The 16,039-nt window shown below is 52.0% G+C and overlaps 4 protein-coding genes across 4 annotated transcripts; 2 read left to right on the top strand and 2 right to left on the bottom strand.

Moving 5' to 3' along the window:
• Positions 1-2,552: 2,552 nt before the first annotated feature.
• Positions 2,553-4,021, top strand: BDP55DRAFT_653574 (major facilitator superfamily domain-containing protein). Its single transcript, XM_060574200.1, has one exon. The coding sequence runs from the start codon at positions 2,776-2,778 to the stop codon at positions 3,688-3,690; it is 915 nt and encodes a 304-aa protein (XP_060433293.1). The 5' UTR covers positions 2,553-2,775; the 3' UTR covers positions 3,691-4,021.
• Positions 4,022-4,526: 505 nt separating this feature from the next.
• On the top strand, positions 4,527-5,532 carry BDP55DRAFT_725748 (dienelactone hydrolase; the record flags this gene model as incomplete). Its single annotated transcript, XM_060579048.1, has 4 exons — positions 4,527-4,665; positions 4,728-4,827; positions 4,903-5,252; positions 5,330-5,532. 4 exons carry the CDS (start codon positions 4,527-4,529, stop codon positions 5,530-5,532), a joined length of 792 nt encoding a protein of 263 aa, XP_060433294.1.
• A 1,439-nt stretch (positions 5,533-6,971) lies between these two features.
• BDP55DRAFT_653578 (uncharacterized protein) lies at positions 6,972-8,429 on the bottom strand. Its single transcript, XM_060574201.1, has one exon. The coding sequence runs from the start codon at positions 8,244-8,246 to the stop codon at positions 7,017-7,019; it is 1,230 nt and encodes a 409-aa protein (XP_060433295.1). The 5' UTR covers positions 8,247-8,429; the 3' UTR covers positions 6,972-7,016.
• Positions 8,430-11,843: 3,414 nt separating this feature from the next.
• Positions 11,844-13,649, bottom strand: BDP55DRAFT_691697 (high-affinity nicotinic acid transporter; the record flags this gene model as incomplete). Its single annotated transcript, XM_060577010.1, has 6 exons — positions 11,844-12,009; positions 12,068-12,260; positions 12,321-12,742; positions 12,812-13,024; positions 13,099-13,419; positions 13,498-13,649. 6 exons carry the CDS (start codon positions 13,647-13,649, stop codon positions 11,844-11,846), a joined length of 1,467 nt encoding a protein of 488 aa, XP_060433296.1.
• Between the last annotated feature and the right edge of the window lie 2,390 nt (positions 13,650-16,039).

The following is a 16,039-nucleotide window of genomic DNA, read 5'->3' on the forward strand; positions in this document are numbered from 1 at the left end:
GCTGACAAGTATCATGCAAACTATGCCTTCAGACAGAGAGCCACAGCTGGTGTTATCGAAAGCTAAGCTGTTATCCATAACGTTTCTGACAGCTTAAAGGCGGAAGATGCTGCGTGGTTCCATACGCTCTTGGCTCAAAGTTTGTGCCGAAGAGGGCGTCTGGGGGATCTGCGGGGTGAGTCTGGGCGCGAGTCTCGGCGTGCAGCAGTCGCAGGGGAGCCGGGGCTAAATAGTCATCACCTACTGGCATTGTAGCGGGGTAAACGGGAAAACATCACGGTTCACGGAGGTTGAAGCTCCGTTCAAGATGCATTCTTCCATATTAAGGGGTTTGTCATGTGCGGTTTTGCCGTTGATGAGGATCGTTCCAATATCTGCATGTAACGCATTTTCTGTTGCATTGTGCAAACTACATGTACTTGCCAACAGACGAAACCATGGAACGACAGGTTGTCAAGTGGCAACTTCAATGTGTGCTGGCGATGCCTCACAGATAATCGTGTAACGAGAAGTTGTCAGCAGCCTCAGAGACAGCCATATTGAGATTGTAGAAGAAAGATATGGTAGCCGGAGTGCGGCCCAGAAACAGGACATGAAACGTCTTATGTTCACGAAGTCTTTCCATGTCTGACGAAGGCTCGGCTCAGATGATGCATACAGTACCAAACGTCAGCTCCGCTCCCCCCAGACTTTCCCTACATTCAGTCTAAGTCGTTGGAGGATTGAGTGGTTCAGAGAACAGACTGTGGAAGTCTTGTAGTTGAAGCTGGTCTTCTCACCAAAAGAGAAACGTCGACTGGACGACTTCTACCGCCAAACAGCTCGTTCGGGAACCAACGGCGCAGTCCGAGAAACTGTGGCACCTAACGTATAGCATATGTGTTCGATCTAGAGATTCACCCGGCTTGGCAAGCAGGGCAGTGACAAGACCTCAGACGAACCAACGTCGGAATCGATTTAGATTAGGAAGTTCGGTTGGACGGATGGAGATCAGCGGAGGCTATCGTAGTTGATCCGAGTCCACCAGAGCGTAGTCTCAAGCTGTTTACACGCGTAGAAACATGCACCTTGCCTCACCAAACCCCCTCGGAAAGACAAGGTAACTTAGACCCATACTCTGAAGTCCGTCAAGCACACAGACTGCGTCCGCCATTTGGTAAGGCAGGACCTTGACGCGATCACAATCTGTGCGGAGCAGCATCACGGTTGTTGAAGAGCTCTTCATGTCTCCAAAACCCTTGATCAACATAACGTGGCGGTTGCCCATGATATTTGGAAGGTTTGAAAAGTTGCGGCGAAGTCCCAAGCCGACGCGGTGGACTTAGAAAGAACCTCGTTGTGGTCATCAGACGAGAGCTCTTGATGAATGTCACGTGTATGGGAAACCGGTATATCAACTCACTGATTGAGTAATGAGGGGCATCAGTTGGGCAACAAGCGGTGTTGTAATTCCGGGTGTTCACAGACGAATGCCTTCATTGATTTAAGGTTATCGGGGTTGATGACACGGGTAAACGTGCAAGGGTAGACGTACAGCCTGCGTCGGAGACTATTGATCGACAGGAGCTGCAGTATCGAGAACCGCATTCGCTTCCCCTTGGCGTCGATCCAAGTACGCTACGTGCTGTTTGAGAAAGCTGCACAGCACTTACCACTTGGTGATCAGACGACGTTGGTTGTGGACGTTCGATAGCGTCATGAACCTAATGCATAGAGAGGCTATGTCATCTGCCAACCATGAAGTCATCGTCACCCCTCAAACGTCTCCAGCCAACGCGATGAGCCCCAGCAAGCTTGCAGATGCCACGGCCCTGCGAGACCTCATCCACCTTCAACGGGGCTCCCGTCGGGCTGGGCTGCGTCTTCTCAAACTCACTGTAAACAAATGAGCCTCCGGAAGCTCGCCGGCGCACGTGCGCTTTCGGCCGTGCCGTAGCCGCAGTCAAGCAGGTCGATCGGCGAAGTCCCAATGGCTCGGACTGGCACGTTCCTCCCGAGTAGCTGCCAAGCTGCAGAAATGGAGCCCACACGCTGCGAAGTTTTCAAAGGTTCATGTATGCCTCACGGGTAGGCATCTCGTGACGGTGGCCGCGGGCAGTCGGTCCCGAGGGGCGGACGTCTTGGTAGTATTCAATAGTCCGCGACGCGCCTCAATTCTGACCAGGATAAGGATGAGCTGATCCAAGCTTACTGAATTTCTGTCAGACACAGAGTTCTCTGAGAGCAACGCAACCATGAACGAACCAACAGAGACCAAGGGCGAAGTGAAGGATATCGTCGAGGGTGGGCCATCGAGAGGCAATTCCGGCGAGGGTCGCGGGGAAGTGCTTCAACAGTCGCGCGCCGAGTCGGAGAAGAGCAAGTCGACACCATCAACAGACCAAGGAAGACCAGGAGAACAGGAAAAACAAGAAAAGGTCACTCAGTCGGCTGAAGATGACTTCCCGGAAGGCGGTACGCGAGCATGGCTTGTGGCGGCCGGCACCGCGGCCATCCTATTCTGCTCGCTGGGGTACACCAACTCGTTTGGCGTCTTCCAAGCATATTACGCGCGACATCAGCTTTCGGATCATACGCCAGACGACATATCGTGGATCGGATCAATACAGGCATTCTTGGTATTTGCTTCCGGAGCGATCGGAGGACCAATATTTGACCGCTATGGCGCATGGGTGAGTGGAACGCAAGGCACTGGCTTCTTTGAGTCGTTCTCGAGGAGATTCTAATCGTGACTAGGTCATTCGTCCCGCCGCGATAGTATACATCTTCTCAGTCATGATGACGAGCTTATGTAACGAATACTGGCAGTTCATGCTCGCTCAGGGTGTGCTCAGCGGCATATCAAACGGGTTGATCATGTTCCCCGCAATGGCCGCCACGCCTCAATACTTCAAAAGGAGAAGAGGAGCAGCCATGGGCCTCGCCATCGCTGGCTCGTCGCTGGGTGCAGTCGTGTTTCCTATCGTGCTCTCAGAGCTGCTGGACAGGCTGGGATTCGGGTGGGCCGTTCGCATCTGCGGGTTCATCATGATGCCGTTTCTCTTATTCTCGTCCGTCGCGGTGAGGGCCCGTCTTCCCCCGCGACGGAGCCAATTTTTCATCTGGAAGGCTTTTCGACAGTCGCTGTTCCTGTGCCTCACTGGTGGCGTATGCCTCATGTTTGTGGGTATGTTCATTCCCTTCTTTTACTTGCCCACATTCGGTATCGATCATGGCTTGAGTCCTTCATTGGCGTCTTATCTGGTGGCCGTCATCAACGGCGCCTCGATCCCTGGCCGCATTATCCCCGGCGTCCTGGGCGACAAATTTGGTCGCATCAACATTCTGTTCACTGCGGGATTGTTGACAGCCATTTCGATTCTCTGTTGGCCCAAAGCCGTGACTGAGGCTGGAATCATCGGCTTTGCTGCAGCGTATGGTCTCACCTCTGGCGCCATCATCTCAGGAGGGTCCGTGGTTTTCACCCTCTGCCCAAAGACACCAAAGGATATCGGAACCTACATGGGAATGGGTATCGCATTCGCATCAATGGCTGTGTTGATTGGGCCGCCGGTCAGCGGTGCGTTGCTCAATCGGTACCACGGTTATGACCAAATTTCCATCTTTGGCGGCATCGTTTGCATGGTCGGGGCGGTTTTAACACTTTGCGCCAAGCTGTTTACGACGGAGGGTCTTTTAGGATTTGTCTGAGGAGAAGGTTGAATAGAACCTAGCCAGGCTTAGTGTCCAAAGAGTTGAGAGGCAGCATAACGGATGTTAGAAGAGAATTACGGCCATCCTGGCCTACGTCATTGAGAGGTTGACGGGCTTGATGAGTTTGACCGAGTCTGATGAACAAATACCCTCACTGAAACCTTACTAAGTACAAGTAATAAAAGCTCATCATCGAAGTTTTTGGCCGATTCGGCAGCGAACCGGCCATTGATAAGTCGCAATTGCCCCACGCGGACCCCTCATTTCACGACGGCAACCGTCCTAAACGATGCTCATTTCCCGTTGCCGCACCGCTTGGCCCTGGCAGAATCCAAGGATCATCACGTCCATCGGCGTTGCATTTGAACATTAAATAAGCAAATAAAGCCACCTCGAAACAGGGGCACAGAGCACAATGATTGGCGCACTTTTCTGGAGCGGAGAAGGAAGAACTCGGCTTCCTCCTTGGGCCCAGACTGGAACCTTCTCCTCGCCCCGGCAACTCTCCATCCTTCAGCGTTCACGGTGTGTTTGCGGAGACGCGGAGCACACGGGTAGAGGATTGGATGACGTCTTCCAGGGTCTTGCGCCATGCCTACCGTCTTGGCAATGGATATCTCCAAGATACCACCACCGTATCTCCGTCTGAGTGGCCATCCAAGAAATAGGTTCCGATCTAGCTTATTTGTAATCATTAGTAGACGCGTAGAACGAGGAGAAGCTTAAATCTTAAAAAGATGTTGGGCTATCCCATCCCATTCTATGATTGTTTCCATCCGGTATCCGTCCATTGTGTTCTGTGATCGAGAAACCTACAGGTCAAAACCTTCAAGATGCTCAGCAAGACTATCGTCGCAGCCCTTCTGGGCTTCGCATCTCTTACCAATGCTGCTAAGAAGTGCCCCGTTGCCGACGTTTCCGCCATTGCCCATACTGGTACCCCAATTGGCGAGGAGGTCAGATACAATGGGCGTGAGTCTATTCTTATCGAGATGTCTTTCAGGCGCACACAAACTGACGCGATCCACATGCAGTGACCCAATATGTCACCAAGCCGAGCACGCGTGGTAACAGGACTGTTGGAGTTCTGTACCTGACCGACGTTTTCGGCATTCAGCTCGCGCAAAACAAGCTGTGAGTTTGCCCGTCTTCAACCATGCGTCTCTGCATGGCAATGCCAAGGTACCAACTGCTAACGTGAATGAATAGGCTTTCCGACAGCTTCGCTCGCGCCGGTTACATCTCCGTCGCGCCGGACCTGTTCAACGGCAGCCCGGCCCCGAACGACATCAACATCCCCGGCTTCAATACGACGGCATTCCTTGCGCAGCACGGGCCCAATGTCACTGACCCGATTATCGCCAACTCCATCAAGTACCTGCGCGAGGAGCTCGGCGTGAGCAAGGTGGCCGTCACGGGATACTGCTTCGGAGGCCGCTACACGTTCCGTGTCCTCGCTGAGGGCAAGGGCGCCGACGTCGGTTTTGCCGCGCACCCGAGTCTACTCACTGACGAGGAGATCACGGCCATCACCGGTCCCGCGAGTGTCGCTGCCGCCGGTACGTTTTCACCCTGCCACCCCTGCATGCCAATGGCCTGCCTGTATCATTCTTTATCATTGACAGTATCGCTGCAGAAACTGACAACCTTATGACACCCGCTCGTCGTGCCGAGGTCGAGGCCCTGCTCGGTGAGACTGGCCAGCCCTTCTCTCTTGCTGTGTATGGCGGTACCTCGCACGGATTCGGTGTTCGCGCCAACATTTCGGACCCTAGGCAGAAGTTTGGCAAAGAGGAAGCTTTCTTCCAGGCTGTCCGCTTCTTTGACACCTGGGCTTGATCGAATCAACAGTTCTCGTACATAGTTGAACAATTTGCGATCGAAAACTGATCTCGTACTATATTGAGAGCTTCCAATAATCGAAGTCCAAAACATACTCGCGTTTATTGGGCCTTCGTTATGATGTCTGTATCATGAAATGTGCGTCCGTCATCGTCTGTTCGTCTAGAGGTCTCGTGAATCGTAATACAAGGTTCAGCATTCGTCTCATCGTCTGTGCCTATACCAAAAGGTGAAATCGACATGTTAGCAGTGGCAATAAGATCCCTCGAGAGACCGAATCTAAAATCCCAAGATCTAGGTTAGACCGAAGATGATACTGGAATGGGCCACGGGAAGGGGAAACAAACAGCTCATCGGGACCATGGGCGCGCAGCGCGCTTCGCGTAATCGTCTCGCGATACTCTCCTGCCCAAGCCAAAACATAGATAGGCACGGAAATTCCGAAGACGACTTGGCACGTTTGCCATCGTGAGAATCTGTCGGCATGATCGCAGGGTCGAGGGAGCTAAGAATGGTCAATTTGGCCAGTCAAGGAAGATGCAATTCGCCTTCCATAATCGCAACTCCACGCGCTGGGCGTCTAGACTTCTTCTTCATCCGGTAATTGCCGCCCCGGCGTCAATAAGCGTCTTTAAGCTTTTATCCCTTTCAACGTCATGGCCATCATGTGGCCTTCTGCTGAAGGAAAGCTAGGAACCAATGTCATAGGGGACCCCTAGCTACCGACGAATTCTCCGTGGACAAAGGCTATGACGGACGGTAGTAACGGCTTAAGCAGCGCGTCAAGCAGTGTTTAAACTGGCGGCAGAGTCATAATCAGCCTTACCATTCCCACTTTACGCTAGGTAATGTTCATAAAGCCGGAGCGGAGCGTAGCTAGGTCGGATCACTTAAGCTTCGATCGCAACAACCCCACTAGCACACCTAGCACCAGACCAGTGCACCCACCTCGGTTTCGGTTTCGGGGTTTGAGGTACTACCCGTCTGTTCCTGTTTTGATTGTTTCAGATCGCTCACACTCTGACTCTACAGCTCATTTGTGTCCCTAGTAGCTTCTGTAGTTGAATATGCCTTACCTTCAATGCTAATGGCCTCTATCCTAAGTAGGTAGGTCGAACGAAGTGTAGTCGCCAAGAAATCTCCGGGCCGTTGAAGCCCGCATTGCGCTCTGCCGCCGCTCGGCCGAAATCCTTAGATTATTGTTGATCGGCTCGTTAGACTTTCAAGCCTAACAGACGTACATGGACGGTTATCCGGGCAGACGGCATCGAAAAAGCTGACAGTTGACGTTTGTGTCCCAGCAACCCCAAGAAGCTTCGGCGTGGATTTGTCGCACGCGGGATGTCGTGGCTCTCATCGTACTAGCCATGAGTGTCTGCTCTGAATTCCGAAGAGTATTGGCATCTCTAGCAAGGCAGTTCAAGGGATGAGCGGAATGGGGTAGTCTAAATGTTTTGTTCTTTGATTTGTTTAGATGATAACTAAAGTTGTATACTTCTGTCGCTTATGAAAGCCAATGGCCATTTGACCAACTCTTTCCACTCTGGATCTAAGTCTGATACTATCGCCCGCGCCGAGTTGATGCCCCATCCCTGCATAAACCACGTGGTAGCTTCCGTCGAGCGGACTACGACCGAGTAGTAAGCCAACAGAGTCAGCGCCGCAGGATCGCGGTTCCGGAGTAGCTGTAGATACTCCTCGGTGAGGTTGATGGGCCATGTCAAGGCCACCCGCAGCTCCGGAAACGCCGTTGTCTCAACGGCGTGCATGATCCACCCGAGAAACACGTCGATCTCCTTGCTGACGATGGCTTTGGTTGGTTCGTCGGCGCTGGATGTCTTTAAACTTATTTGAAGATTCTCGAGATGCTGTGTGACTGCCTCCAGCAATGGTGTAGTCGCGGGGGTTACCACCTCTGTGAAGAAGTGCCTAAAAGGCCCTGCCTGGATAGATGGTTGGAATGATGATAAAATGTGGCTCATTCCTCTCACAAGTAGGAAGACGTCGAGAACATCGTCGACAGTTGGCGCCTCTTGTGAGTGGGGCGCTCCTCTTTGATACGGGAATGTAGAGTATGCGTTGAGCAGCAGTAATGAAGACGCCGCGAACAGAGCGTGACAGTTTTCAGTCGTGATATTCATGAGTGACTCTCGCATGCCAGCTATCGCATCACTCTGATGTTGTGAGGCATGCAAGGCGTAAGATTCGCGCTGCTCCGGGTGGAGATACCCGAGATGTAAAGCACCGATGGCGAGGATCTCGTGCATCAGGAACATGTACGTCAGACCGAGCTTCGGTACCTCAAACTGCCAGATACTGCTCACGTCCGACGACCTGGGCATCGTGAGACTGGTGGCCGTGGAGTACTGGTGCATCAGCTCAAGATCTGTGATCCACTTGCTCAAATGAACCGGTTCCACGGGTTCGGTTGAAAACTTGACAAAGTAGGGAAAAGGGTCGGGGCTCGAGGCGGCGATAGAGGACCGCCTATTTCCGATAGATGAGCCCCGGTCGCTGACGAAGTCTGCCGGTAGGTTAAGGGTGGCCTCGAGCAGACTCGGCGGCGTCAACGAGTGGTCTATCGGGCTGATTGATGGCGTTTGCATCTTGCGGCTGCCACTGGATCCCTTACGCGACGAGCTTCTCCGTTGAAAACTCGGCACTCTTGAGAGTTCCGCCGCGTTAGAATTGGATGTCGGCTCCCAGCTCATGTTGTCACCGGACCCTGAACCGTCCACTGAGCCCTCGAGGAGACTGCACTGGGTGTTGTGCCTGATACAGGCGCCACACGGCTTGTTCTCATCGCACTGGGTTAAGAAGTGTCAGCCGGGCCGCGTTCGGAATACGAGATGGTTTGTGAATGGCAGAGAGGTGATGATTGTGCATGTGTATGTGTGTGGATGAAGGGTTGTAAGTACTTTTACACGACGCTGTTTACACCTTGCACAGCCACCGCGAGACTTCTTGTACCCTAGGCGCGGCATCTTGCAGCAAGCGGGATAAGCAGCCCTTTCACTCTTCCTTCTCGGTGTTGGCTGTTATCTTAGATTTGCGCAAAGGGGCAACAGCTGCCGTAACTTCCCCAACCTCGCGTCCGATGAAGAGTGGGCAGGCTGGACCCCAGACAGGCGAGCGAAGTGCCTTTTGGCTGCCAGATGAGAGAACCCTCACGACTTTGGGTACACCTAGACCTCAAGCCCCCTTGCTACAGAAATCTGATGAGTGCAATGGGCAGGGGAAAGAGTCGGCAATCTGACGAATCGGGTGAGTGCCAATGACGAGATGTCAGCAAGATGTGGCTCTCCTTCACTTCAAGAGCGGCGCGGTCCGCCAAAGGTACAGTAGACAACGATCGTTTGGTGTGTCGTTGGAAGTCAACCAGCAAGTCGAGGAGACCGAAAGCGAATATGTGGGGTTGTGAGGATGGATGGATGGTTGGTTAGTGGATGGAGAATGGCAAATGGGTTGGGACTGAAAGAGGAGAGGCAAGTCGGGGAGATGGGCGCCGGGGCCGGAGATGGTCTGTGGTGTTTTCTGCAGCGGAACGGCCGAGGTAATAGCTTCGTGTGTATCGGCGGTAGCGTAAGATGGGGTGAGTACGAGTAGTGGTGATGCGATGGGTATCTATGGTCCTGTCTGTCGTTGGGGAGGAAGCTTTTTGCTGGCGCGCGATGAAGCCGTAGTTAAGTTCAATTCCAAATGGGGCCGGTTTTGAACACCCGCCCAGGAACGAAGCGCGGAGCAAGCCACTCGAGTTATATCGTGAAGGAAACGCGAGCGAAGCAGTGACCAGACGGGGAAGATGGCTCTTGGGAATCTCGGAGTGACTGGGAGTGAGTCTGCCCCGTCCCGTGCTGGGCAGCGCCGGGGCGGGTATTGAAGAAAAGCTGGCCCCAAACTGCGCCTTGCTGACGAGTCAAGCCGGAGCACGGGCGGGTGCGTCAGAAACACAATAACATAGCGGCTCGTACGGATCTGGAATGGGGTGTGCGTGGAGAAAGTGAAACGAACAAGGCCGTATTCTGGCCGTTCCTATTGGAGCCTAGCCTGTTGTTGACTCTCGAGTGTAAAGATTGAAGGGAGGGGATGGGCAGGAGGTTGTAAAGAAGCAAGAGTGGTGTGTCGGCGTGTACGGTTACGTTTCGTCTAAGCTATCATCAGGCCGAAGCATACTTCCTATGTGGTGCCAGTGGTGGTGGTGGCTCAGGCTCAGGCTCAGGGGTACCACAAGAGGGGCGGCACTCTAATAAAGATTGGACCTCTCCCTCGAGATCCATGTTCGCTAAGTGACGATCCACGTTGGGTTGGGGGCTTCTGATCCTGCCCGTTGGAAGCACTGATAGGAAACTACTACGAACTAGGAGGTATCTGTAGACGTGCAGACCTGAATATCACTCATGTGGCCAAGAGCCACGGCATCGAGACGTCAATTCCTCCACCAAGCCTCCATCAACGTCGGCATGCGTTGCGTGGAGTTGCATACCTAGATACATGTATTGGGTGGGCAACGCAACACAGTCAATACGTGTATCACTGGGATCATCTGCGCCGCTTAACCACTCAGCGCAGATGACATAAGTCAGTGTGGCAGCATAGCATTCCGTCACCAAGGTTCCTACCAAGGTTCCTCCCAAAATTATCCTCCCGTCTTGGCCAGTGCCCACGTCGTCACGTCGTGATCCCGGGGGCCAGCACCACCCAATACTCGACGAGATTTGTGTTAGGCTTCCGGGGTTAACGGGCACGACGGGGCCTTGCCATACCCCTTTACCTCCATGAACCCTAAGCTCCCGCTACTACCCGGTCCCCTGTGTCCATCAATCCAAATCTTTCTTGACGGCTGTCAGCCCGGCAGCAAGGCACACTTGCCATCCCTCCCCTTTTCCCTTCGTACCTGATGGTAGCCATAACCTTTCCGGGGGCGTTACAGACTACTATCTGTAAGGCTGCATTCCTCCTCGCCGAGTTATATCCCAAACGAGGTCCATCGAGGGCATAAAACGGGCCAATGTCCCATTCTACCGGCAAGGACGTGCGCTCAAGGGAAATCAGCTCATCTACAATCGTGGGGCGCTAGCTAAGCATTTTTCGTGGCGCGAGCCCACTAGCCACGGGGCCGGAGAGTATCGAGGAAACCGAAACCGAGCGAACCCTGAAAATGTCTTCTAGAACAATGATCTTCTGTGCTGCCGTTCATCACCTGTACGAAAGTATCCATCTCAACCAACATAGCCCCACGGGCTCGCGGGTTTTTATCTTACAGAGATCGAATTCTCTACTCCTAGCCAGACTCTAGAGTATATTTCGGGGTTTGTAAACTGAGGCTTGGTTTCGGAAACTGACGTCTTTGGTCATGTCGTGTTCGTCGCATTCGTCGTGTTCGTTGTCGTATGGCGTTCGAGACCGGTCGGTCCTGTCATTCTTGGGCGTTGAGGTGGCTCAGCTACCCGAAAAATCTCGTACATCGGATATGATGGGGATGACCTAATGGTCGCAAGACTTAGCCATTGTACCGTCAACAAACAAACATCTTTGGATCATCGCCAATTCTTCTACTCGCTCGCTTCCATTATCTCGCTCTCGACTGGCTAGGAATTCTCCAGTCTTTCACTGCAATGTCAGTCAGTCCAGACCGCCAACACTCGTGCGGAAACGGTCCCTTGTTCTGAAACCGCCATCCTGGTTTCTATGGCCCTTCAAAGTCGTTTAGGCCCCCAGATTAAGCGCGATGGAACGAATCATCCCGCGCAAGGACTTCTCCGGGATCGACGAAGCGTTAAAAGCTTACTTCGATCCCGTCCACTACCCGCCACGGCGCCCAGGTTCTGAAAGGCCCCCTCGTTGGCCGAGTCACCTGCTGGCGTCTACTGCCGCATTATATCTCACACAAACATGGGACGTGGCGGTTTTCAATTGTTCGGACCAGAAATGTAGGTGTCAGATGTCACTATCGAAGACCTGTGTTAGTAAGTCAGCTACAATAGCGACGGCAGCGATGAGATCTTTGCGGCTCTAGGGTTGCGATTCAACTAAGTTCGTCACTGCAAGGTTCTGCTGACCAGAGCCCGGATCGTGACCGAAACTCCAGTGGAGCCTGGTCTATTCACCAAGAGTCGAGCGCCTAGTTTCTCTACCTAACACCGCTCCTGACTTATACATAGGGTCCGAAAAGATCACCGGATGATCTGATCTCGGGTTAAATTGCCATTAGACAAGGCATCCAACAAGCTAACCTGAGGAATTTACCCCTCCACCTCATCCCCCGAGTCCGGTCTCTCAGAGGAAGACCTGTACTGGGTCCACACGTTTCATATAGTGTATCTGAACCACGGCACGCTATCTGCCAGCTCAGCTTCCAGTTCCTTTTGCTCAGCAGTCAACTCCTGCACCCCGGCCTCGCTAGCGACAAGATCTCTGCGAGCGTTCTCCCTTCTGCACCATGTGGTCATGAATAGCGTCAAGAAGAAGGCCATGCTAGTCAAAGTTAGCACACGTAATCACTGGCCAAAGTGTCATTATGGTTCTCCCTTACCTCACAAAGCCAATGAGAATGCTATGACCGGTTGTGTAGCGGGGTCCATCCCGGCTAAGGTAGACGTAGGAGGCAATGATGCCACCGCAGTTACCACCCATGACTTGCATCGCTATGCCGGTTCCCCGCTTCAGACTTCCGCCAATGTTGCTGCTATTCCAGGCAAGACCAAGTGGAATTTGAGGATAGATGCCTAAGTCCAAGTCAACACAGGGCAATTTCTCCTATCAAGGTAACGGATGTAGGAACTCACCGATCGCGGCAAAGATGGTGCCAGCATATTGTGCAGAAGACTTGCTGGTACCAACCAAGAGACCGAAGCCCAGAATTCCCACCAGCTGGAAGCCCATCAGGAAAATACCGCGCTGTCTTACGCGATCCGCATACCAACTAGCGGCGATGGTGAATATGCAAGCGAAGCAGTAGGGCGGTACCGACATCAATTGAGCGTTGTTGGAGGTGTACCCCATGTTCTTGATAATAGTGGGCAAGAACAAGGCAATCGAGTAAATGGGACAGAAGCCCGCCATGCAGATGAGCATGTGAATGTAAATCTTCCAATCCTTGATAGCCTGCCAAACGTATTTGATGTTGAACTCGTTGGATAAGTGGCCTGAGTCCACTTGCAGACGGCGCTGAACTTCAGATCGCTCCTTCTCAGAGAGGAATTGCGCACTGTAAGTGACAATGGTCAGCTCATAATGCTCCACATTCAGCCAAGGTTTTCTTGAGCTTTGGTCTTACGTGGCAGGATAGTCGTATATGGCCCAGTATGCGGTGAAAGACACCAAGATACTCAGGATACCTTCGAGGATGAAAATCCATGCCCAGGCCGAGAGACCGCCAACCCCGTGCATCTCGGCAATTCCTCGCGCAAGAATACCACCAAACGCCCCGGCGAGAGTGGCTGCGGAGAAGAAAAGGGCCATTCTGAAGCCGCATTCGTTTCTGCAGTACCTGTTTAAGCTTTTGTAAGAGCTTCGTCCGTTCAAAGGGCGTGCTGACCAGAGAATCAGAGGAGAGAGCCTCACCATTGCGTGATGTAGTAGTTGACGCCGGGAAACAAGCCACCCTCAAAGATTCCAAGAAAGACTCGGGTCGCCATGAGCCCTGAGTAGTCCTTCACAAATCCCTGTCCAATCATAGATGCAGACCAGCAAACCATGATGAATGTCAGCCAGATCGATGGCCGAAGGCGCTTCATCATCATGTTACTCGGGATCTCGGCTGCGATGTAGAACGGAAAAAGAATGGCAAGACAGTCATTGTACTGAATACCCTTCAGCTTGAGGTCCTGTTCCAAGTGGTCCAATCTAGCATTTCCAATGTTCGTCCTGTCGAGGAAGCATAGTCTTGATCCCAGGTCAGTATTAGTGTCGCATGGCTAGATGCTGCGGTGGTATCGAAGAAATGTCTGTGCGACGACTCACAGGTAGATCAGACTCATAAAGGGAATGATGTGCCAATCTAGCTTCCTCAAGAGCTTCTTAGTCGCATGGTGGTCGAATGGCTGCGACTCGCCGACTTCGATCGATTCGGTTTGAGCGTGTTTTTCTGACGTTGGGGCGCTGTCGGATTCCATTTTGACGATTGTGTAGCTCGAGACCAGCACAGAAAACCGGGGAAACCAGATCAGACGAACTTCTGGGGCAGACGACTTGGCTTTGCGGGGGAGGATGCGACTGCCGAAGTCAAGCTTTTAACTCCATCTCGAACCCTCACCAAGACTTGAGCCTCCCTGTCAGGCTGTCAGCACGTCTTATCAAAGCCCTAGTGATATTGCCACTGCCAGCAGGGTAAGCAGCACACAGGCTGACTTGAACCAGCCCTGGAAGGATTCATAGATGGGACATGCAGGTAAGACAGGAGGCAGGACACGCACTCGGGTTCTGGCCAATTGGTCTGGACCAGGAAGCCTGCATGCATCTCGCAAAGGTTAAAGGCCGATGGGAGAGGATTTCACCTGTGGCCGCTGCGGGCCGAGTACCAATGAATCAACTTCCGCGAGATCTGTTGTAACCTTCCCAAAGAAGCGATGAGACTGGGGTGACATCGGGGTTTTCGTTTCCTATATCTGGTTACCGTTGGTCTGTTTTTCTGTCCTGCGACACAAGATGACGCCCAACGGACAAATCGTCGCTTACCGCCGAGACAAGATAGGCGTTCTCATCACTCTGTGGAAGGGGCCAATTGCTGATGGGCGGATGCACGTCGGAATGCATGGTGATGAATAAGAAATGTGTTGGGCTGAGGGACGGGGTTTCGATGCCTCGGCTGGCCGCAGAAGGGAGAGATTCAAGGGGCCCGGTTAGGCTTCTAGTAGGACACGTGGGAAAAGCAGCGGTAAGACCACGTATCCCGCAACAAGTTGTTTTATTCGATGCGCATATCAAGGTACCGAGGGTACCCTGATGCTCATCGGCTACAAATCCGGAAGATGCATCCTTGTCAGCCATACCATTATCTTTCGCCCTGGGCGCTTGTGTTACACGACAGTGATTCCATCTTCCTTAAAGAGAGTGATTCATATTAGCTCTCGCAGAATCAAGCTCATTCAACTTTGCCTTGTTCAATCGCACCCTTGAAGCGTGAGATGAGGTGTTCAAGAACTCTAGACATCGGCCCGCACTTTACCTCATGGCAATATTGTGTGATAAAAAATTTGACAGTCGACGCCTCTTGAATGTACTTTCTACTCTTATCCTGCCTGATTACGCGACTATGGATGTGCGATGTTAAAGATCCGTATCATCAACGTCAACATATTGAACCTTGTGGCAGACGTAGTGCTCAGCTCTCAAGACCTAAACCTCTCACTACACCGCTTCGCGGTTGCGACAAGTGGATTACGTGCGTATGGCCTCAACTGTCTTACTAACGTTTACATGTATGCCTTGATGACTACATGTACTGCTTACTCTACTATGCTAGTACGTGCGCATTTGGACGGTAGGACCAAACGACAGCACCGCAGAAACTCGCCCCGCCTGTAATAGTCTAGGCAGTCATGCATCTTCTTCTATGATACCGAAAATCAAATGCTTGTCTTCGTATTGATGGTTTATTCCACGTCTGCAACGCTCAATCCGTGGGTATTATGGAATGATAGTCGGATCGCTGGCCTCCGTTTCTGTGAGCCTCGTTGCCGTCGTCTTTGCGTCAAAGGTGTTCAGAAAGACTAGAACCATCACTGATAGGACGCGTGCCGGCATCTCTTTACTCTCAGTGGAGTCGCCAACCTCAGAAGTACTAATACAAACATTTCTCTTACTACTACCTCACACTTAATCAAATTTTGAGCTTGGTCTTTCGTGGAATCCAGTATCTCAGTCGATAGGGTACACTTCTCAAGGGAATTCTTATTAGGCCAAGGAGCCGATGAACTTGATACAGAAAATAGTATAGAATTGAAACTTTCAAAAGTAGCTGTTGAAGTTGAAGCGAGATCTTCGTCTCTGCTGCTGCTTGTGTATCAGTAACATTAAGTAAGAAGACCATCTATATTTAACACGTTAAATTCACATCATCTATGAAGGCATAATAATTTCTTTGGTTGTGTCCGGCCCAGTGAATTGTGACTCGGCCATGACCAATGTTCTCAAGTAGTGGAATGATTCATGCCATGAAGCTGGCTACATCATCTGCTTTTGAACATTGGCCCATTAAAGGTGACGACGTTGTGCAAGTCTGTCCTGTGAAGTCGTGGTCTTCTTCCGGGAATTGGAACAGTCTATGCCAACATAGTCAATCCATAGAAAACGGCCTAATGAATGCCTCGAATTGAATGTTGTTTCACTGGCGATGGTTGCAGCATTTCTCAACTTCAGGGTGTTTTCACCATTGACAACATAAAGTTTGAATATTTCTAGCTATTATCAACACATGAGAACTCCTTCGGATCCAGATTTTGTGCATAGTTATTGCGTTTGAAGCGCGATTGAGCAACAATAGACGACAATAGCATTGAGTCTT

Source organism: Colletotrichum godetiae (assembly GCF_030913485.1).
Source record: "Colletotrichum godetiae strain CBS 193.32 chromosome Unknown BDP55scaffold_8, whole genome shotgun sequence".
NCBI classification, from domain to species: Eukaryota; Fungi; Ascomycota; class Sordariomycetes; order Glomerellales; family Glomerellaceae; genus Colletotrichum; species Colletotrichum godetiae.

Coding starts and splice junctions, on each gene's coding strand:
- BDP55DRAFT_653574 (XM_060574200.1), top strand. CDS start 2,776: ATGATGACGAGCTTATGTAACGAATACTGGCAGTTCATGCTCGCTCAG.
- BDP55DRAFT_653578 (XM_060574201.1), bottom strand. CDS start 8,246: ATGAGCTGGGAGCCGACATCCAATTCTAACGCGGCGGAACTCTCAAGA.